Genomic DNA, 22,209 nt, shown 5'->3' on the forward strand with positions numbered 1-22,209 from the left:
TTTCTAGATAGTTTTGTATGTCTATGGTTGCCTAGATTGGTTCTCAATTAGAGGCAGCTGTCTGTCGTTGTCTCTGATTGGGAACCATATTTAGGCAGCCATGTTCTTTGGGTATTTTGTGGGTGATTGTCTTCTGTCTTTGTGTCATTGCACCAGATAGGACGGTTTTGGTTTTAACATTTGTTATTTTGTAGTGTTCTCGTTTATCGTATATATTAAAGATGTTGAACACTAACCACGCTGCATTTTGGTCCTCCTCTCCTTCAGCGGAAGAAAGCCGTTACATAAATTGATTTTATTGATGTATTATATTAAGTTAAAATAAGTGTTCATTCAGTATTGTTGGAATTGTCATTATTACAAATAAATAAATAAAATCGGCATCAGCTTTTTTTGGTCCTCCAATAATCGGTATCGGCGTTGAAAAATCATAGTCGGTCGACCTCTAGTTAATAGAGACCACTTCATCATCAAACACAATGACAAACCTAATAACAAAGTGTGTATTAGTCTTGACCACACAGTGAGGTGGGGGGGAACGTACTGCTCTTCAGTGAAGCCGGTGAAGTTCTTCCAGTAGGCAGGGAAGTCCTCAAACTGGAAGGTATAGATGGTGATAAGGACCAGCATGGTGTAGGCCACCACCAGCCACCAGAAAACCTTGAGCAGCCTCCTCCACAGAGAGTAGTACACCTGACGATATTAGTTACAGTAACAGTTACAGTCACAACAACATTCATTAACATGTCAATGACCAGTCAGTTTGACCACAGGTCAAATCGAGGTAACGGAGTTATCCCCAGTGCGACCAGGGGCAATTTGCCACAAGAAAACCAGGTTGTTGTGGGCTGCACTGTGGGCTGACCCTGTGTCACTCTCATGTTTGTTTGTGTGTGGAGGGTTGAGAGCAGAAGCAGAAAACACACGTGCGAAATAGCAGTTGGACCAATAAAGTAGTATTGTAATATGGAAACAAGGAGTTGATGATGGGGGTCATAGTTTAAAAGGACTTCAGAGTGTGACCCTCTGGACTGATGGTGTCTACCTACCTGGTAGAGACAGAGGCAAAGCAGGAAGAGCAGCATGTAGATGATCTTGTAGCCCACCAGCTTGCCAGCGAAGCTGACCATGATGAACATGCCTCCACACACGTAGATCCAGTACTTGGCATAGCAGCTCATCACCAGTCTGCCCACAACCTTCAGAACCGACTCGTTCTGCCCGCTCCCCTCTGTGGACGCAAAGGGAGAAGGAGCACCTTGTTACTAACCAAACTGAAGACACAGCCATACTGCATGGCGCACGCGATTCGCAGTCAGTGTGAAAATTGACGCGCTCACTACTGTAAAGGTGGCTCTGGATGAGAGAATCTGCTAAATGACTAAAATGTCAAATGTAGATGGTGGGAGAGAATGTGACTGGACCATACTAAAGCACACACACCTGGGAACTTCATAACTTTGGTGAAGTACTTTATTGTGTAGAGAGAGAGAGAGTGAATCAGAAGTGTACCCTCTCACCTCCAGTGGTGACCTCCTGTAGAGGGGCAGACCTGCCCTTCTTCCTGCTGAAGTTGTCCTTCACTGACTGGCGTAGGAGCAGCCAGAACGTCAGCGTGTACAGCAGCTGACAGGATCAACAAAACAGACAGAGTGAGAGAGGAGCGGAGGAGAGAGATGAGACACCATCGGAGTACAGTCTTGACACTGTTTGGGAGATTGACTGCAGAACCGCACTTATAAGTGGTTCTAAACCTTTTAAGAAAGTGCAGGAGCATATACTGTTAAATAGCCTATTCAGCATATGGGACAGGCATGTTTTAGACATAAAATATTTGTTGAGTGGTTGAACTTTTCAGGGACGCACTAAATGGTACCTTGTGGACATGTTTACTACAGCTCTTCAGTATTCAGAATACAGACTACTGCACTATCAATTTCCTGTAGACACTTAACAGACTGCATTCATTGACATTTCCCAGAGTCTCTGTCCCACTGCAGAACCTGTCCCCTCCACCTCTACCCCCTCTTTCCTCACCATGGCCCCCAGGCGGAGGCAGGGGTACTGGGCTCGGTCCAGACCCAGCTGCCTAAGGCTCATGGTGCCCACGGTACGGGGCAGCTCCGGCTGCAGGTCCATGGCCCAGACGTACTGGAGGAAGCAGAGGGCCAGGCCGTAGAGCAGGATGAAGGGAGAGCACAGCGTGGCGAAGTGGCGTCTCGCACGTAGCATCCAGATCAGACACGCCCACAGCAGCAGCACGAAAGTCAGCCAGCTGTGGTAGGTGATGCTCCACACCTGTAGAGGGGCATCATGGGAGATGGAGTTCAGGTAAGACATGACATACTCTCACTGAGAACTGCTGTCACAGAACTAAGGCTTGGTTCCAATATCCAATGCATTCTTAGTGGTATTCTAGTGTGGATATTGGAATATAGCCTAATATACCCATAGGGCTCATAGAGAGGACATATTTAGAATGTGAATTAAATTTCAGAGTTACCATCATAGCGATGAGAGCACACACGTAGCTCTGCTGCATGACCACTCTACCCAGCAGCTGCAGAGGGTGGTCCCCGTGCTGTCCATCAGGGGCGCTACTGAGCCCTGGGCCCAAGTCCTGATGACTGGAGCTATTGGTGACGCGATCTCCTGTGCGCTCTATAGACAGAAGCGTGTTCTGGAACACATACACAACACACCTTTAAAACAACAACACCACACAGTCAGAGAATGGCGGACAGCAGTGCATTGGACTGCATGGGGCAGGGCAGGGGTGTTATCAGGTATCTCATGCCCACCTCAGTGTCGTCCTGGCTGGGTTGTCTCTGAGCGGACCAGGGCTTCAGTTCCACATCCTCTCCTCCTCCAGCCTCTGTTCCTTTGACAAGCTGGGCCCCCTCCTCACCCTGTCATATAAGCAAGTACTGATTCAGAAAGCAGCACAGACAGACAGGTATGTTTGATGCCTTTGAATGCTGATGTCGGTACCTTGTCAGCCGATCCATGGTGGCTGCTGATCTTCAGGACCGTCGCCACGGTGATGGACAGGAGAAGCAGGATCCCGGGGTTGACATACACCGGCCAATCATGCTCCGTGTTAAGGATGAGGTCATAGGAGGCGGAGCAGTTGCCAGGTTTGATGATATCCTTGAGGCCAAACAGTCTGGGGGTTGAGAAGAGGTGAGAGGGAATGTAACAAAAGCTTGTATATGGAGTTAAGTTTAGGAAACATGGCTTCTCTGTGAAACGTCATCAGATGATGTCAACTTCATCGCACAGTTTAGGCCTGTGTTCACCCTGTCGTGACCTATTGAGTATAGTTTCAAGGCAGAGGAAATGTCAGGTTAGATTTGTGGGCTGGAACTGACTTCTAATGTTGATGACGGAGTGTGGCTAAGAGCCAGAGGTAGAGGTGAAGATAAAGAAGGAAAGATCACATGTGTTTCCACCTGGGAAGCCTTGATAACAGCAGTACATATCTCTCCCTCTCTCTCTCAAGCATCCTGTGCCAAAACCCTGTGGCACCGAGATGGAATGCTACAGGACGGGTTCATCATCACCCCCCCACCCTGTTTCACATCCCAGGTGTAAGAGGGAAGGAGAGGAATGGGGATGGGGCAATTTGGTAATATTCCGAAAACAACTTGCCAGTATTTCCTCACATAGCTTTCACAATCTCACTCCACTCCTCCCTTCTCATTTCCCTCCATTCCTCTTCTTCCCCCTCCTTCCCTCCATTGATACTGAGAACTATGAAACACTGAGAACTGTCTCAGTTCCACTCATCAGCTGTTAGCTAAGAGTGCAGTCTGTAACCGTCTCAACAAGATCACAACCCCAAAAATATTTGTTTAAGTTTATCAGAACCTTGTGCGCCAAGGAGTCATTGTGTACAAATCAATTCAGAATCAATATGTTTGAATGACAATCTTGAGCTAGTGTGCCAACCAGGAGCATCGCTATGGCTGCTGCCAGTCCCTGTGAGAAGTAAAGCTGGGTAGCTACTAGAGACATGAAATACAATGACTAAAAAGGAATAGAATAACTTATTTGGGTAGAGGTGGGGTGAGGCACTGACCTGGCCCACAGGCTGGCAGGGGGGAAGATGCCCTGGGCAATGGGGCACTGGTACAGGTAGAGACACACCAGGTGGCCCGCCGTGAAAAAGCCCACCATCACACACAGCACATTGAAGCCTAGGTGGCTGATGGGAAAGTGGCAGGCCCACCACGTGCACACGCCGATGAAAAGCAGGAAGTAGATTGCAGAGAAGGCCGAGGGTAAGGTGATGCCTGGGGAACAGAGATACAGGCGAGGGACTTCATCAACACAATACAACAATACTGCACGTCGTCTCTCAAATACAACACACCCTACATGGACATCTTAAAGCGGTTCCCCCATACTTCAATGCAGGGTAACTGCCCCCCTTTTGAAGGCCCTTGGTTCAATTTCCCGCCAAAATGACATTTTTTGGGGAACTGTCAGGGGCTCAAAATTACTGTTGCCAGGCAGAATACTAGAATACAAAAGGTGCCATTTAGAAATGTGGTTGTGCATCAACAGATGTTCTCCTGTTACATCAGTCACTGTTAGTAACTCAATTGGTCCATGTCAGCAAAAATGTTTTAGATTGGTAGGTTAGTCTAGTGGCCAGCTATCTAAACTTGTAGTAATCGAGGTGGAATTAGAGTTTGGATTGGGGGGGGGGACTGACTTTGTTAGTCTCACTCAGATATCATTAAAAACTACAAACATTTCTCTCCATCCTATGTCAAAATGTGTAGAATTGCAGGAAACTATCTGAAAACTGTTTATTTTCTTCTGCTAATTAATTTCCTTTTATAATTAAGCAGTAATACAGGGGTTATTCCCTTGACTCCACTCCACTCTACCCTCTCCTCCCTCTAGTTCTCACCAGCCAGAGCCAGCAGGGTGATGGCCAGGATCCGGCCCAGGTCCCTCAGGACCTTCTGGGCTGTGACTCGGAGCCGGGCCGCCAGCTGCTTGGCACGAGTTGCTGCAGAAACCACATCATCCCCAGGTTCACTGGGCGACGAAATGCCTTCCTCATCTTCCTCCTCTTCCTCCTCCTCTTCACCCTCCTTTGTCTCTGACCCATCCTCTGTCTGGAAAGAACCAAAGCATGAGGCAAATGTAAACTGATATTCATAAATGAAATTCATAATGTTTAATAATTGAACTTTTACTTAAGCAGGGAGTCCCATTGAGACAGCAGCAATTGCACAATAAAACGTAAGAGAACAAATACTTCAATAAAGTGCCATGTCAACAGAGCGGTAAATCTCAGATCCAACACCATCTGTATCCCCGTTATCAAGAGCACTTAACTTCCACGACAAGAACCTGGCGCAAAGCATAACCATCAGACATACGTGATACTATTCTTGTCATCTACAGTTACGTGCATACAGTAGGTCAACATTGTAAAAGGTCAAACTGACATGGCACATCACACACTCATAGAGATCACTTTCTGACTGGGGCATTATGTTCAAAAGGGGAAACTCCCTGACAAACACCTGCACCTAATCATATTGTTTAAGGTTCTAGATAGTACACCCTTAGGGGAAAAAATGCGCTATCTGAAACTTTCCATTACCAAAAATGCATTATCTTAAGCATCAGTAACATTATTCTCGATGACGGAATACAGTACATAAGAGGCAGAGTGTGTGTCTGTGTGTCTGTGTGTGTCTGTGTGTGTGGGAGTCCAACTACCTGGAGTCCCTGTCGTCTTCTGTTTAACCTAGAGCGTTCGGGTTAGTCTGTGTGCTGCTGACTGCTCAGTGGTAGAACTATCAAAAGACAGATAAAAGGAAAGTAGGCCCCTCTCTCCCCCCTCTACCTCATGTTTCATTAATACCGCTTTTCCTATCTCATCCTATGACCAGAAGTATCTCTCTAGACAGATGCTTGCCTCTCACTAACTTTTCCCTTCTTTCAGACGCTTCTCTCTCCTTCTAGCGAGGTCTTATGATTGTCTGGGAGAAGTATTGCTAGGAGGCAGAAAGATCAAGCACCCAGAACATTCCTTCATCTAGGGTTCCTCCCAAGAGATCATCATCAACATCACTCTCCTGCCGCCGGCACTCCCATACCTCTCTCCCCATCTCCCTAATACACCCTCTCCATCTGTTATACATTCCCGCTCTTTCCCTCACACTCCCTCCCTATTTCCCTCCATCACGTCCCCTCTCTTCTCCGGACTGTCCAGTGGCTCCTCTGCGGTCTATGCTGCTGCTCTGATGACTGCCTGGCCTTCATGACTCCAGCCTCCTCTCAGTGTGACCTGTTCCAGGGGAGTCGTTGACACCCCCAGCATGTGAAGTCAACCGTTGACCACGGGAGTCTCATTACTGAGGAATCCCCGCTTCGGGTGGGTTAAGAGGGATGGCATTCCTCACACACACCCTGTCACATACACCAAACCTGTCACCCGCACAACATCCCTCCCACACACCCTGGGTGAACAGGGGGGACAGGGTCAAGGGTTAGCCACGTGCACAACCTAATGTGATTCGGTTTCTGGACCTGCACATGGAGTATGCTTGGGGTTTTCAAGAAGACTAATCCTCCTCTACAAAATAAGACAGGAACATTTATGTTACTGACAAACCACTGCTGGCTCCCTTGTCCTCCCTTTGAGTGAAACCATGTGAGCCAGCGGGAAAGTGAATGCAGTGTGATGAGAGGGTGGGGTGAGGTATACTGTATGTGTTAAAGGATGTGCCCAAACTGCCCATTTCACAAACACAGTCTCCTGTTTCCCCAGCTGAAAACCACCAGGCTCCACAGCCAGTCCACTGAGTCCCGGCCACATCAAAGACCATTGTCTCAGCCTCTCTGGCTGGAGGCAGCCGCTCATTCCCAAACACAGGAACAGCCGCAGAACGTTACGGTCGGAACGAGATGTTCTCACAACATCACAGAGATGTTTTGAGAATATTGTTTTTGATGTGTGTGCAGGTCTGAAAGTGGGAGTGTGGGAGAGGAGAGGAGAGAGCTGCTCAATTGCTGTTGAGTGTACTGTACAGTCAGGCAGAACTAGTAGGCAGTATTGTCTGAACAACGTATTGTCTGAGCAGAGCAGAGGGGCAACCCCTGGCACCCAGTCAACACATGGCAATCAATTGTCAGAGTGCTCCCTCAATCAGCACAGCACTTCTGAAGCAAAGAACACAGTATGCAGGAACATTCTAACTGATATACAGATTTAACAGAGAAAGCAGATTTCTCCTAATGAAGAACAAAACTTTTGAGAAATTGTTGATTTTTTTGTTTTTTGCCAATAGTAGCTATGTAATAGGCTCTTGTCAGAGAGTGGACAAGAGGCTCAACAGCAGTTTGGTTGTGTTTGTTCATTGATCGAGTCATGTTCCTTTTATCCTTTTCTGACACAGATCGGGGCAGGCTGTGTTTGTTTGGGTGGTTGCCCTGGCTACGACAGGAGTAGAAAGCTGTTGCTCAAGGCAACAGAAAGAAAGAAATTAGGGAGAGAGAAAAAAAATGAGATTGAAAGTACAAGGTAGTCTGGAGAGTAAAGAGCAGTCGAGACTGTCGGCGACAAAAAATCTTCCACTAATAGACTGGCTGGTGAAACCTCAGTGTCTGTTTGTCTCTGTGTGTGTGTGTGTGTGTGGCCCATGGGTAGGAGGCAGCATTACGTCTGGGCAGCCCCTCTCTCCCCCAGGCAGGCTGAGGATGGGCTAGCCTGCCACACTGCGGAGCAGAGCGGGAAACCAACTCAGCTGGTGGAACAATAGCTACCACTGTCACCAGCACCAGGCCTGAGGGAACCTCCCCATTACCTCACTGTGTCTCTCTCTCTGCCCCAGTAACACCACAACAAACACCAACACACCAGAGTGCAGTAACACTAAACTACTGTAGCATACCACAACACCATTTCATCACAAGATACAGTTCCATAGAGAATAATGCTGCCCTCCAGTACCTGTATGTCCTCTTGCTCATAGGCTGACAGTAGGTGAATCTGCTCTTATCAGCAGTGGTTGCACAACAGTGCCTTCAGCAGTATCTGTCTGCATCAAAAGGAAGATGGGCTTTCACAGAAGCATTCGGTTGTGCGTCTTTGTGAGCTTAAATTCTGTGAATATTCTGAATGCGACATCCTATTTACTCTGCAATTTTGGAACATGATTAAAGCGAAGTAATTATGCACAAATGTTTGGTACAAAATAACTATTTAAATGTAAGAAATGGTTGTGTACAAAACATGAAGTTAATATGAACAGTGTGGAAGGGCTTGAGGCAAGCGAGTGGGTGAGGCAGACATGGCCAGCCCAGCTCAGATTTTCATTCTAACACCTCAGCCATAACCCTCCTCTTTAATCAGAGACAAGACATTGGGTGCCATAACCAACCACTTCCATTTCCTGAGTGGTGGAAGCCAGGGATACTGCTTATTATTTGTGACTCACTGATTCGCAGGGCAAGACCATTACTATATATGGCTCGGAGTATTACCATATAAGCGATGCTTAAATTTGTCAAATCGGGAGGTGCCGGAACAAAAAGTGAGCGCGAGAGAGGTGTGACCTGGGGGGTTCTGAGCTACCGGAACGCATGAAGAAAATCCCACTTTATAATAAAGCATTGCATACATATCATTGCATTTGCGTAGTGGCATAGCGCAGTAGAGTAGAGGCACTTACAGAAGTTGCACACATGGGGAACATGTATAGTAGCCTAGGGTCCAAATGTTTGGGGGACTTTTATCAACGCATTTCATAGGTCATGTTACATGACTAGAGACTTTGGCAGAATCTTTTTTTATACTGCACAAATGATCGAAATGGCAGGCTCCTTTGACACTGACAAACTGAGATCAATGAAAGCGACATTGTCTTGAATCCATCAATAGCCCAGGCCTTGTTGTGTGGAGACACATATTGAGGAGGAAGTCATAGTCCTAAACATGCTTCCCAGTTTCACTGACTCACCCAATGACGCGCAGCTCACTCATTGTCGATGGCTGATGCACTAGTGCCAAATGCTTCTCTCTCTCTTTTGTAAAACAATATTTGGAAATGGCTCCTTTTCAGCAGGAGCCATTTGCTTTCCAACCTGTATTTTCCCTCGATTGTATTTGAAATACTGTATTTCAAAAGGCCTGTTTTGTAGACATGTACATGCTGGTTTATCACTGCCAGATTAGCCGCGCGTTCCTGGAAATTCCTTGTTATGCTATTGGACTACAATCCACAGCTAGCCTATTAAAAAAAAAGAAGATCCTCTATGGCTAAATTATAGGCTTTCTCATTGCTAAATTATAGGCCTTCTCATTGTGTAGTAGGCTATTCTGAATGATTTAATATTTATTTCTGAACAGACAGCAGTAATTATAGATCTTCGGCAAATGTATTTCAATTCATCAGGGATGCTGCAGTTCCTTCAGAACTCTTGGAGAGGGAGGCTATGATTCTATAAAGGAAATACACGATGAAGTGCAACGCTGGAGAGATAACAGTGTTCCTGTTCAGGCAGGAACACTGCATGTAAGTGTTTCTGGGGTATTTTACCTAGCATTTACATGAGAAATGTGTGTGAGCGCACATGTCCCACATATTAATAGCAGCATAGCGGTGAGGCCCAGTCTCTGTCTATAGATTAGATAACCACTCACCCCCTGTGTGGAGTCGGAGGCTACCGGCAGGAAAGTGACGTCATCTCTCCTCTTGACCAGCCGGTTACACACCACCAGGGTAACCAGGGAGATCACAAACACCCCCAGGTCAGGGGTCAGCAGACGCACCACACTCCACGGGTCATCCAGGGGCAGCCTAGAAGACAGAGCCACATGCAGGGGTCAAAGACCTAACGAGGAACTACACCGTGTACATTCTCACACACTTACACAAAGACAGTAAAGAGGGTACATAAATGATAACATGTACCACTACCAGTGAGTCATAATGTCAAAGAACAAACAGAAAGAACAAAAAGAGACATAAGAGTGAACATTGGTTGAATTCTGCAGATAATAGTAAATGATCCCCACACACAGTTCAGGGAGGAATGATCCTCAGTGACAAGATACACAGTTTCCAAACATTCCTCACATACCTGGATACACCGACATGCCTCGATAGTGTGTCCCACAAACTACCTGTAAAGACAGAGAGTGTTAGGACTACCAGCTCTCCCCAGGCCACTCTTGCTCTGACATGGAGTGTCGTTTAGGGGCGGGACATGTCATACAAGGCAAAAAACTGTAGAGAACAACCACAACATAGCGTCCAGCTGCAGCTACCATAGATGTTCCCATGAGCCCCCAGTAACTCTGGGAGTAAGTCCCCGTGCCGGTATTTGAACGGGTTTGTGAGGAACCCAGGCATGGACAGACTGAAGCTGGAGTCAGCATGGTGGACTAACTCACATGGTCCAGAGAAGCAAATAATATGACATCAAAGAACACTGCTTTAGCTATTAAAGCTCCTTAAGGAGATATTTATACAGCCTGACCAAAATAAGTACAGACCACAAAACAAAATCCACATTTTCTACAGACGGACGGTTGCAAGCATGGAGCATTCGCTGATCGTCATTAGCCACCAGCGTGGAATACTGAGCAGTAGACTGAGCGCGAAGACAGCTAGACTTAACGTGTCAAAATAAAATCAGGGAGGGAGAAGCAATGATTTCATGGTGTTTCTTTAGTCTAAGTCAGGGGTGTCAAACTCATTCCAAGGAGGGCCTAGTGTCTGCAGGTTTTTCCTTTCTATTAAGACCTAGACAACCTGGTGAGGAGAGCTCCTTACTAATCACTGACCTTAATTCATCAATCAAAGTTCAAGGGAGGAGCGAAAACCCGCAGACACTCGGCGGGATGAGTTTGACACGAGGTCTAAGTGATTGATTGAACCTAAACAAGCCCCTTATGTATGGCACGGGCCATTGTTTAGATATGCGGACTGAAAACATGGCAATGGAACGGCCTGTGTCAAAGACGTCTATATTCACTCACAGTTGTTTCCCAGTGCATGGTCCAGGTCAGGGATAGTGTACAGGCAGATCTGGAAGGAGACATGGGCTAGCAGGAAGAGGAGACTGGTGCAGAACAGAGCCTTGATGAAACGTCCAGTATGTCCTGGAGAAAAGAGAGAGATGGAGTTAGATGTAGATGCAATGTAGAATATGAAAAGGGAGGATAATCAGTTCCTCCCATCTCTCAGGTAAAATAGGTTCAGGAAATAGCAGGGTGCACAGTACTAACCGAGCATGAACAGGACAGCGGGTCATTATAGAGGGTGTGGGTTGAAGTGTTTTCCAAGGACCTGTCCTGATCTGCCTCAACATCATCTCACCTTCAAAATGATGCTTCATTTTCCACCAGTCAGAACACATACTGAGGCCATGGAGGCACTAGTAATCACAGCAGTACATTTAGAGTCTAAGCAGGAATCGCTTGTAACAGTTAATTGCCCGTTTTTAAACAAAATGGGAACAAGCCTGTGGATGGCATGGAGCTACTGACCGTGCCGAACTGTGCTGCTGACCATAAAATGGCCCCCTGCCCGCTCTAGCCCTGAAGCCCCGCCTCCTCGCCACATGTTTGTGTGAGGCAGCTTTGATTGGTCTCCCCATAAAGCTGTCAGCTCCCATCGGTGGTGTGAAACGGGCCACAGTAAAGACACAGGCACAAACTCCCAGTGTGGTGAACGAACGCTGCTGGTCCCTGTGGAATCATGGGGGATTTTCCTTTACAGGCGTTGACTGGCTCAAGAAAATTAGCAGCTACAACAAGTCAGTGTTAAGGGACGAGCTTAGGGCTTTGATTGTGTTTTATAGGGCTGTTTTTCTCTGTGGCCTGCAGGGCGAAGGGCAGTTTAACGGCTCAGTGCTGCTCTACCACCCCCTCAATTACAGCAGACAGGAGGCTAGGTACTGCATTTACAGGCTTATCCCTGATCCCAGAATTAGGTTGATTCCACGAACACCAATTTACATTTATGACTAATACTAGACCTGAAGATGAAATAATATTCAACATTGCATTGCGAGCTAGAGGTAGTACACCAGCACAGTGAGAGAGTATTATTCATGGACCTGCTTTCTGAGCATCATCCTTTCAAATCATTTCATGCACAGTGAACAGTGAACATTTGATTTCGCGTGCACCCCTCAGTGACGCAATGTGAACTTTGTGAAAAGGCTAAGGCTAAGGCTGTCCCCCCCCCCTTTCCAATCGTGCAGGATCATGATCCATCACAGACACTCTATGTGTTGGACATGTTTATCTTTTCATGTATGAGATGGACAATCTATATTTCAAAATCTAAAAAAATATTACGTGACAGGGCTGATAAATGTCAGACACACAGCCTGCCTACTGTAACAACCAGCGGACACACATCACGCACGCTAATAACATCTCAGTGTGCGTTTTGGAAAAGAAGGGACCTTGTCCAAGAGAGGAGTAAATAGTAATGGAAGGCGTTGGACACCACCTAGACCACCCGTTGACGACGAGTTTACCCTGACTTACCACAGACAGCTCTACTCAACTGCTGCAACCCAAACCCTTGCACATAAGCTCCTCTGTCTCAAAGTGTGTGTATGTGTGTGTGTGTGTGTGTGTGTGTGTGTGTGTGTGTGTGTGTGTGTGCGAGTGTGTGTGTTTAAGTTAAGTTCACTGCACCGTCTTCCCTCTCTTCAATCCCCCGGCTCTCTAACCCTGCTACTGGAAAATCATGATGTCATTGTTATTACATGGATAGTCTCTTTAATACTCAACTCCACATTCTGTAACTGCCTTGCTACTCTTCAGCATGTGTCCTGTGTCACAGTATAGTTGAAGGCTAGAGCTAGAGTGACATGACCTCGAAAACATCTATTAACAAAAATATGCACGCCTAGACCCACTTACCTGTATTTACACGGTCATTGCACACCACTAAGTAATCTGCACCGTAATCAAAGTTTTGGGATCGTTTCCTCTTCCAAGAGATAAAGTAGGAATGGAATGTGGAGGTGCATTCCAGTATCTTAATACAAGGCCAGAGGGAGACAGCTCCTCATAGGGAACCAGAGCCTGGGATGTAGTCTTCTTCCCAGAGCAGGTTTCATATGAGGTCTCTCTGAGGAGAGACCAGCACAGCCACCAATGTGGAAACATCTGAGACCTGACATCACTATGTCTAAGTACTATCAAGACATAACACAAACCAAACATGATATTAAAATCACATCCATCTTCACACCAGGGACAGCGTGACATGACAGCCAACGACAACCATTGCAGTCATGGCCTCATCATCTCTCATCGGATAGTGAACTATCTGAGAAGGTCTAGTTTTGGATCTGAGTGGGGGCAGCAGGGTTCTTGGTGAAAGCCAGAGGTGAGCAGAGGCCACTGGGTAGTGTAGTTCACTACAGGGAGATCAAACCTTAACTCAGTGAACTGCAGGCCGTTTTTTCTAGGCCATGTTTTACCTTTTCTAGTTTGTATTTTCAGAGACAGGCAGAAATTCGCTCCGGTGACGTCTTTAAAAAAGCGGTTTCAGCGGGCGCCCTCCTTCCCCACTCACCCGTGTGCTGTATTTGTCGCAAAACCTCAACCAAAACCTGAAATCTGGGGTGACATTACTGGATTTTCCATGAAACAAGAACATTCGGGGGAATTTGAACATTTACGAGAGTAGCTCTGAACATTGTTTTAACAAGTCTTGTGACTGTAGTGCACCTGACATGGAGGGGTGCCTGGGCCCGGGTTAGACTGGAAAGAAAAACAGTGCATGTTAAAAGAGCAGGGTATTGTGTTTAATACGCAGGCCGCTAAACAGCCACAAGTTTCACAGTTTGGTCTGGAGGTTGTCCTGCAGCTGTTGGGTTTATTTATTCTTGTACACGATTTAGACTGAGGGGAGATGGAATAACAGGCACAAGTCGAAAACAGAACCCAACTGAGTTTCATCCCTGAGAAATGAGCCGACACCTGCCAGGCACTCTGAGTGATACTGTGCTGTGTTTTTGTCGTTGTTTTGTTATTGAATTAAAACAAAGTATTTTCTTTAATTGAATTTACCTCACTTGTAAAGGGGGGAGGCTCTCCAAAAAGAGGACCTCAGGCATAACGGCTTATTTTTTTCCAGCACATCGTAAAAAAGCTGGTTTAGATGGCCAGTGTAAACATGGCTGTTATGGAGAGGAGTCCACGGGGCCATCCTCCGGACACAACAGTCCAGGGTACAGAGGGCGTTGTGGTTTAAATGAGGGCACTGTGGGCCTGTTCTTTTCTGATGATTATTCCCTATTGAAATTTGGCCTTTAGGTACCACCTCAAATGCCAGAGCTCACCGTAAAGCAGGTCTTAGTAACTGCTATCTGAGCCCTTGAGCCATAAAATCAGCCATGGGTGTCCTTAAGCGACTAAGACGTTTCAAATGTACAGGTCTATTCAACCACAAGGTCTCAGCCTTGAATGAATGTTTTGGAACCAGGCACAAAAGGGTGAAACAGCGAACAGATAAGGAAAGAGTGTTTAGGTCTGCCCTCCCCTCTGGAAGAGGAAAGATTTGCTGCGAACCTCAGAGTAATGTCTTCCTATCTGTCTATTTGTTAAACCTTTAAACATAGAAGTCTTGTATTTTGCATCGCGCATTTATCCACACCTTGACCGGTTTTCAATTCCTAACACCGTCCACTGACTGGAAACACACACACTCCATCTCTGGCTTACACCACCCATACGGTACACACTACATCTCTGGTTTACACCACCCGTACGGTACACACTACATCTCTGGTTTACACCACCCGTACGGTACACACTACATATCTGGCTTACACCACCCGTACGGTACACACTCTGGTTACACCACCCGTACGGTACATCTCTGGTTTACACCACCCGTACGGTTACACCACCCGTACACACACTACATCTCTGGTTTACACCACCCGTACGGTACACACTACATCTCTGGTTTACACCACCCGTACGGTACACACTACATCTCTGGTTTACACCACCCGTACGGTACACACTTCATCTCTGGTTTACACCACCCGTACGGTACACACTACATCTCTGGCTTACACCACCCGTACAGTACACACTACATCTCTGGTTTACACCACCCGTACGGTACACACTACATCTCTGGTTTACACCACCCGTACGGTACACACTACATTTCTGGTTTACACCACCTGTACGGTACACACTACATCTCTGGTTTACACCACCCGTACGGTACACACTACATTTCTGGTTTACACCACCCATACGGTACACACTACATCTCTGGTTTACACCACCCGTACGGTACACACTACATCTCTGGTTTACACCACCCATATTGTACTGCTCAAATATTAGAGTGAGAGAACACACTGACCCTGCTAGTTGGCCTGCTTACTCGAGGGATCTCATTCACATGTTCAATGTGAGTAAACTCACTACACAAAGCTACATTTGTTTAAAAACTTCTACCAACCAGCAACAATAAATCAGCCACCAGAAGAAACAGCTGCCCGACAGCAAACAAAAATGACATTTATTTATGTTTTGTTGTTTTGCATGACGTGTTTGGATCGTACGTCATGTCCTGCTCCCTACGCTTATCTGTGCTGTTCTCTGACATCCTGTCCTGTCGCAGCGCTGCGTTGGTGTGAGAAAAGCTGCCGTTTTTGTAAGACGACTCTGCTGAAATAACAGTGGTGTGTGGAATCCCAGTTCCTGTCTGGGGCAGAGGAGCGGAGGGCACATAGCAGGCATGCCTCTGGGAAAAGCTCCTCTCTGGCCCCGTGGCCTCTCACTCTCAGGCCACTGATCTAACCGGGAGAAGCAACCACCCAGAGGTCTGCAGACCCTCACTCCTCCCACCAGGGTTGGGGTCAACTCCATTTCAATTCCAAATGTTCCTCATTGAAAAGCATTGACGACAACTGGAATTTAAAATGGAATTGACCCCCCAAACCTGCACCCCACATAACTCCCAACAGCAGTGGAGGCTGCTGAGGGGAGGACGGCTCATAATAATGTCTGAATCAAGTGTAATGGCTGGAATGAAGTGAATGGAATAGTATTAAACAGATGAAACCATGCGTTTGATACCATTCCATTCCAGCCATTATTATGAGCCGTCCTCCCCTCAGCAGCCTCCACTGCCTAGCCGGTAAAGGAAAGTAAGGGTCAAGCTGGGCAAATATCCATAATATAGCCAATATGTTTGTATGTGTACTTTACATGCCATTTAAATGAAGATAGTGATGTAAATTGCTTAAAAATGATTTACAGGTTGGCATGGTTTGTGATGAAATATGCAGCCTCTTTTCAGTGCAGACTAGCAGTATATCATTTTGCTCCATGTGGCGGTGGACAGATACCTTACATACTGATGCTAGTTCTCTCTCATTATTCAAAATGCTGGACTGGGGAAAATGACAAATAAAAAGGACCACAAATTGAATGGAAATTCTGGTCCAATAAACCAGATGGCTCTATTGAAAGTGGTCTCATATTTGTCTGAGAACAGACAGCTGTCCTGTCCAATATATCAGCAATGGAACAGAAATCATCTGAAATCAGCTGTAAACTAGTTGTCAACGGCCCTTCCCGCCCTTCCCACAGTCTATTCACTGCCCAGTTTAAGCTGTGGTCGGCCTTGAGTACTCATTTAGGGAGGCCTGGCCTGGTGTGCATTTCCCTCACACCCTCTCATTTATCAGCATGACAGTCTGTGACAGTTGGGCTTTGGAGCCTTTGAAAGCCACATCACGCCTTCCTCAACAAAAAGGCACACAAAACAAAAACCAGAAGGGACATTCAACCCTCCATGTCTCAAACTGATGTTTCCCCGACGACATGAAAGCTGTGGATATGGACGATGTCTCGACAGCGGTGCCTCAGGAAGGGACATTGTAAAGCCCCAGCAGGTGTGAATAAAATACACAGGGGAGGAGATTTGACGCAACACCCTGCGAGCGTCAGACCTGAATACCAGTGAATAAATCCCCCATCTTTTTCCTATGTTGGGAACAGTGTAACCCAGCAGGCTCCAGACAGGTGTTCAATATTTGTCCTTTTACTTATCAGCTCTGGGGAAGCGACAGTGTGTCCAGATTGTACAATACGGGGGATTTAGATAATGGGGAGCGAGCAATAGAAAACAGTCTTTTGAAGGGAATGTCAAACACAGTGTATCAGGTGATGTGTATTTGGGCTGGGGAGGAGCTGAAAGGGACTATTAAGGCTTATCACGGTTCTCTCTGTCAGTGGTCTCAATGAATCCAATGATACCATCCCTTATGGGCAATACAGTTGGTGAGATCCACTTAATTGAGTCTTAGCTTACGTTACTGAATGAATGACAATATGGGATCAATTCCATAACACAAAAGGGGAAAGCAAGAGTGCACATGCATGTGGTAGCCTTTATTCATTGTAATGCAGATGGAACAAGCTTCCTCTCCGTCCCTGGAAACAGTCATAGTTTCCTTCCAGACAGTCCTGAGCGTCTGTAACCAGGTCAGCTCTCAGGTCAGCTCTCAGGTCAGCTCTCAGGTCAGCTCTCAGGTCAGCTCTCAGGTCAGCTCTCAGGTCAGCTCTCAGGTCAGCTCTCAGGTCAGCTCTCAGGGCAGCTCTCAGGGCAGCTCTCAGGGCAGCTCTCAGGGCAGCTCTCAGGGCAGCTCTCAGGGCAGCTCTCAGGGCAGCTCTCAGGGCAGCTCTCAGGGCAGCTCTCAGGGCAGCTCTCAGGGCAGCTCTCAGGGCAGCTCTCAGGGCAGCTCTCAGGGCAGCTCTCAGGGCAGTATGACATACAGACGGCTCCTTTAACCCTCTAATCCACAGAGGACATTGTGACCATGGCTACTCTCAACTCTAATATGCCCCACGATCCATCACATTCACAGAGGGTGAGATTGCATTTTCCCTGGAAAGGAGGAGCATGTGGAGGTGAGCCGGAGGGGTCGTTTCTGCTTGTCGTCTCCAGAATCCTCCTGGTTCACCTAGCTGCCCCCTTGATTGCATGCATCTGGTCCTCCCATGGCGACCCGGACCAAGAAAAGTGCTAATAATTGGAGGCAGGGAACGATTCAAGATGGTTTTCATTAAAACCATTAATCCTATTCTCTGTCCGGCTTCATTTAAGAGGCTGGCAGACTCTGGGATTTTCCTACAGGGAATCACCTCCACCAGCAAGTCCCCCTGAAATAAACCTCTCACCATTTACATATATTCAGTTCCCCCAGAAACAGTCATGTGACCCCGCACAGCTTATCATGCTCAGATTTCCCCCATTTTCCCCTCTAAAAGAAACATGGGTTATTGACCCTAACAGCACAGAGACAGAATAGTATTAAACGCAGCTTGTTGATATAATCTCCCATCATTTCATCGATGGAAAAAAAGAACAAAAGAGAGAGAATGGGAGAATCCAACTGTTTTAATTTACTATAATAAGCGTGCTTCCGGTTCTGTGTATACTTTCCCAGAGGCGGCAGAAACGGGGTCTAATTCACTGTAGACCTTATCACCAGTACAGGAACTGATAGCGCTCATTGGCTCTCAGGAGCGTGAGCCAGTTGATATGTTGGATAAACAAGCCTCTGGGGGTTAAGGCTGGGTGCAGGGTGTGTGTGCTTATCTGTGCTGTTAAAAATTAGTCCCATTTCTATTGTTCGCTCTACAGCCGCCATAGACCATTAAACTGCTACCACAGACAGGGATGTGGGTGGAGGATAGGGGCAGGAAGTGGAAAGAGCAGATTTCCAGACCTGAAATCATATCCACTGTTTATTGGTATTTGATTAAGAGCACACCCGGGGATTTGTCTGTCTAAAATAGAGCAATATTTATGTAGAGTAAAGCTTTGAAGAGGTTAGCTCTATAGTTCTGTGTGTGTATCCTCTTAAGTATAGAATAAGGACATCATTGAGCAGTAGGTTTGTGCTGCTGATAGAATTTTTCGTTGTACAGCTCTGAAAAACAACATCTGCTGTGTTTTTATCATGTCTACAGGAGATTAACACAGACTGCAACTAAGTACTGTGAGATCTGAACTTTAGATCGAGGGAATACCGAGGGAAAATACTGCACCTTCAAATCATGAGAAGGTAGAGATTGGAAAACTCTCAAATGTGAAGCAAGAAATCCCTGTAATACAACCCCTCAACAGGAGTGTATTGTGGTAATCAAGTTTGGCTTCCAGAGCAGTCAAGAATAAGAGGTTTCTGCATTTTTCAGATTAATTCCTGTCTCGTTGCCATCGCATAATACTGAGCATTATGTTTTTCACTTTCCACATTAATATCACAGCCATTTCTCTGCAAATTAGTTTTTATACCTAAACAGACCACACATTTTTACACATAAAAGTAAATCAGGGACTAGAACTTGTGTTGTAGTCAAAAGGCCCAAATTCAAATCACTCTTTAAAAGGGGTAATCCGGAGTTTAAAAGAAATGACAAAGCGGGTAGCCCACCACTTTTTTTGGTAAACAGTGGAGGTGGTGCTTGAGAAATAGAAACCGCTCTCAAATGAATAGACAGAGCCATGGATGCCAGGACTGACCTGACCATCTAGGAGATCAAAATGATAGTTTTAACCATGTTTGTTTACATTGACTTTGTTTACAAACATAGGAGTTAAACAAGCTTATATTTTGGGTTCTGATGGATATGACAGTGGAACTAAGCTCGAGGCAGTTAGAGGTTATATTCTTCAAGAATCACTGGATATATCTAATTCATATATCAGTCCAAAAATGGATGTAGCAACTGCTGACTGGCCATTCAAAGACTGTCTGTCAGATATGAGATATTCATAATACTCAACACCTCCTTTGGGCGTCATTTGGGAAATATCAAAAGGGTTTATCAAATCAAATTGTATTGGTCACATAAACATGGTTAGCAGATGTTAATGTGTGTATAAGGTAGTAGTTGTGAAATTGTTAGATTACTTGTTAGATATTACTGCACAGTCGGAACTAGAAGCACAAGCATTTCACTACACTCGCATTAACATCTGCTAACCATGTGAATGTGACCAATACAATTTGATTTCACGCGAGTGCAGTGCAATGCTTGTGCTTCTCGATCTGACCGTGCAGTAATATCTAACAGTAATCTAACAATTCCACAACGACTACCTAATGAACACAATGTAAGGGATGGAATAAGAATATGTACATATAAATATATAGACGGGCGATGGCCGAGCGGCATAGGCAAGACGCAATAGATGGTATAAAATACAGTATATACAGTTGAAGATGGAAGTTTTCGTTGTACAGCTCTGTACAACATACACCTTAGCCAAATACATTTCAACTCAGTTTTTCACAATTCCTGACATTTAATCCTAGTAAACATTCCCTGTTTTAAGTCAGTTAGGATCACCACTTTATTTAAAGAATGTGAAAAGTGAGAATAATAGTAGAGAGAATTATGTATTTCAGCTTGTATTTCTTTCATCACATTCCCAGTGGGTCAGAAGTTTACATACACTCAATTAGTACTTGTTAGCATTGCCTTTAAATTGTTTAACTTGGGTCAAACGTTTCTGGCAGCCTTCCACAAGCTTCCCACAGTAATGTGGGTGAATTTTGTCCCATTCCTCCTGACAGAGCTGGTGTAACTGAGTCAGGTTTGTTGGCCTCTGTGCTCGCACACATTTTTTCAGTTCTGCCCACAAACTTTCTATAGGTTTGAGGTCAGGGTTTTGTGCTGGCCACTCCAATACCCTGACTTTGTTGTCCTTAAGCCATTTTGCTACAACTTTGGAAGTATGCTTGGGGTCATTGTCCATTTGAAAGACCCGTTTGCAACCAAGCTTTATCTTCCTGACTGATGTTGCTTCAATGCATCCACATAATTTTCCTCCCTCATGAAGCCATCTATTTTGTGAAGTGCACCAGTCCCTCCTGCAGCAAAGCACCCCCGAAACATAATGCTGCCACCCCTGTGCTTCACGGTTGCGATGGTGTTCTTCGGCTTGCAAGCCTCCCCCTTTTTCCTCCAAACATAACAATGGTCATTATGGCCAAACAGCTCTATTTTTGTTTCATCAGACCAGAGGACATTTCTCCAAAAAGTATGATCTTTGTCCCCATGTGCAGTTGCAAACTGTAGTCTGGCTTTTCTTATGGCGGTTTTGGAACAGTGGCTTCTTCCTTGCTCATTTTACTGTGGATATAGATACTTTTGTACCTGTTTCCTCCAGCATCTTCACAAGTTCCTTTGCTGTTGTTCTGGGATTGATTTGCACTTTTCGCACCAAAGTACGATCATCTCTAGGAGACAGAACGCGTCTCCTACCTGAGCGGTATGACGGCTGGGTGGTCCCATGGTGTTTATACTTGCGTACTATTGTTTGTACAGATGAACATGGTACCTTCAGGCGTTTGAAAATTGCTCCCAAGGATGAACCAGACTTGTGGAGGTCTACACATTTTTTTCTGAGGTCTTGGCTGATTTCTTCTGATTTTCCCATGATGTCAAGCAAAGAGGCACTGAGTTTGAAGGTAGGCCTTGACATACATCCACAGGTACACCTCCAATTAACTCAATTAGCCTATCAGAAGCTTCTAAAGCCATGACATACTTTTCTGGAAGTTTCCAAGCTATTTAAAGGCACAGTCAACTTAGTGTATGTAAACTTCTGACCCACTGGAATTGTGATACAGTGAATTATAAGTGAAATAATCTGTCTGTAAACAATTGTTGGAAAAATGACTTGTGTCATGCACAAAGTAGATGTCCTAACCGACTTGCCAAAACTATAGTTTGTTAACAAGAAATTTGTGGAGTGGTTGAAAAACAAGTTTTAATTACTCCAACCTAAGTGTATGTAAACTTCCGACTTCCAACTGTACATATGAGATTAGTAATGTAAGATATGTAAACATTATTAAAGTGGCATTATTTAAAATGACTAGTGATCCATTTATTAAAGTGCCCAATGATTTGAGTCCGTATGTAGGCAGCAGCCTCTCTGTGTTAGTCATGGCTGTTTAACAATCTGATGGCCTTGAGATAGAAGCTGTTTTTCAGTCTCTCGGTCCCTTCTTTGATGCACCTGTACTGACCTCGCCTTCTGGATGATAGCGGGGTGAGCAGGCAGTGGCTCGGGTGGTTGTTGTCCTTGATGAGCTTTTTTGCCTTCCTGTGACATCGGGTGCTGTAGGTGTCCTGGAGGGCAGGTAGTTTGCCCC

The 22,209-nt window shown here is 45.7% G+C and overlaps 1 protein-coding gene across 1 annotated transcript in view; it reads right to left on the reverse strand.

Annotated features, from left to right (window-relative positions):
* The window catches only part of LOC112249106 (piezo-type mechanosensitive ion channel component 1), an 80,903-nt gene that overhangs the window by 25,853 nt on the left and 32,841 nt on the right, over positions 1-22,209 (reverse strand). Inside the window, exons 3-14 of the mRNA XM_024418759.2 lie at positions 11,015-11,137; positions 10,114-10,156; positions 9,674-9,830; positions 4,922-5,132; positions 4,082-4,295; positions 2,992-3,166; positions 2,802-2,909; positions 2,504-2,680; positions 2,038-2,298; positions 1,521-1,626; positions 1,050-1,231; positions 545-693 (exon numbers count right to left, since the gene is read on the reverse strand). Coding sequence (XP_024274527.2) covers positions 545-693; positions 1,050-1,231; positions 1,521-1,626; positions 2,038-2,298; positions 2,504-2,680; positions 2,802-2,909; positions 2,992-3,166; positions 4,082-4,295; positions 4,922-5,132; positions 9,674-9,830; positions 10,114-10,156; positions 11,015-11,137 — 1,906 coding nt within the window. The remainder of the gene's footprint in view (positions 1-544; positions 694-1,049; positions 1,232-1,520; positions 1,627-2,037; positions 2,299-2,503; positions 2,681-2,801; positions 2,910-2,991; positions 3,167-4,081; positions 4,296-4,921; positions 5,133-9,673; positions 9,831-10,113; positions 10,157-11,014; positions 11,138-22,209) is intronic.

This window comes from Oncorhynchus tshawytscha, linkage group LG04 (assembly GCF_018296145.1).
Source record: "Oncorhynchus tshawytscha isolate Ot180627B linkage group LG04, Otsh_v2.0, whole genome shotgun sequence".
NCBI lineage: Eukaryota > Metazoa > Chordata > Actinopteri > Salmoniformes > Salmonidae > Oncorhynchus > Oncorhynchus tshawytscha.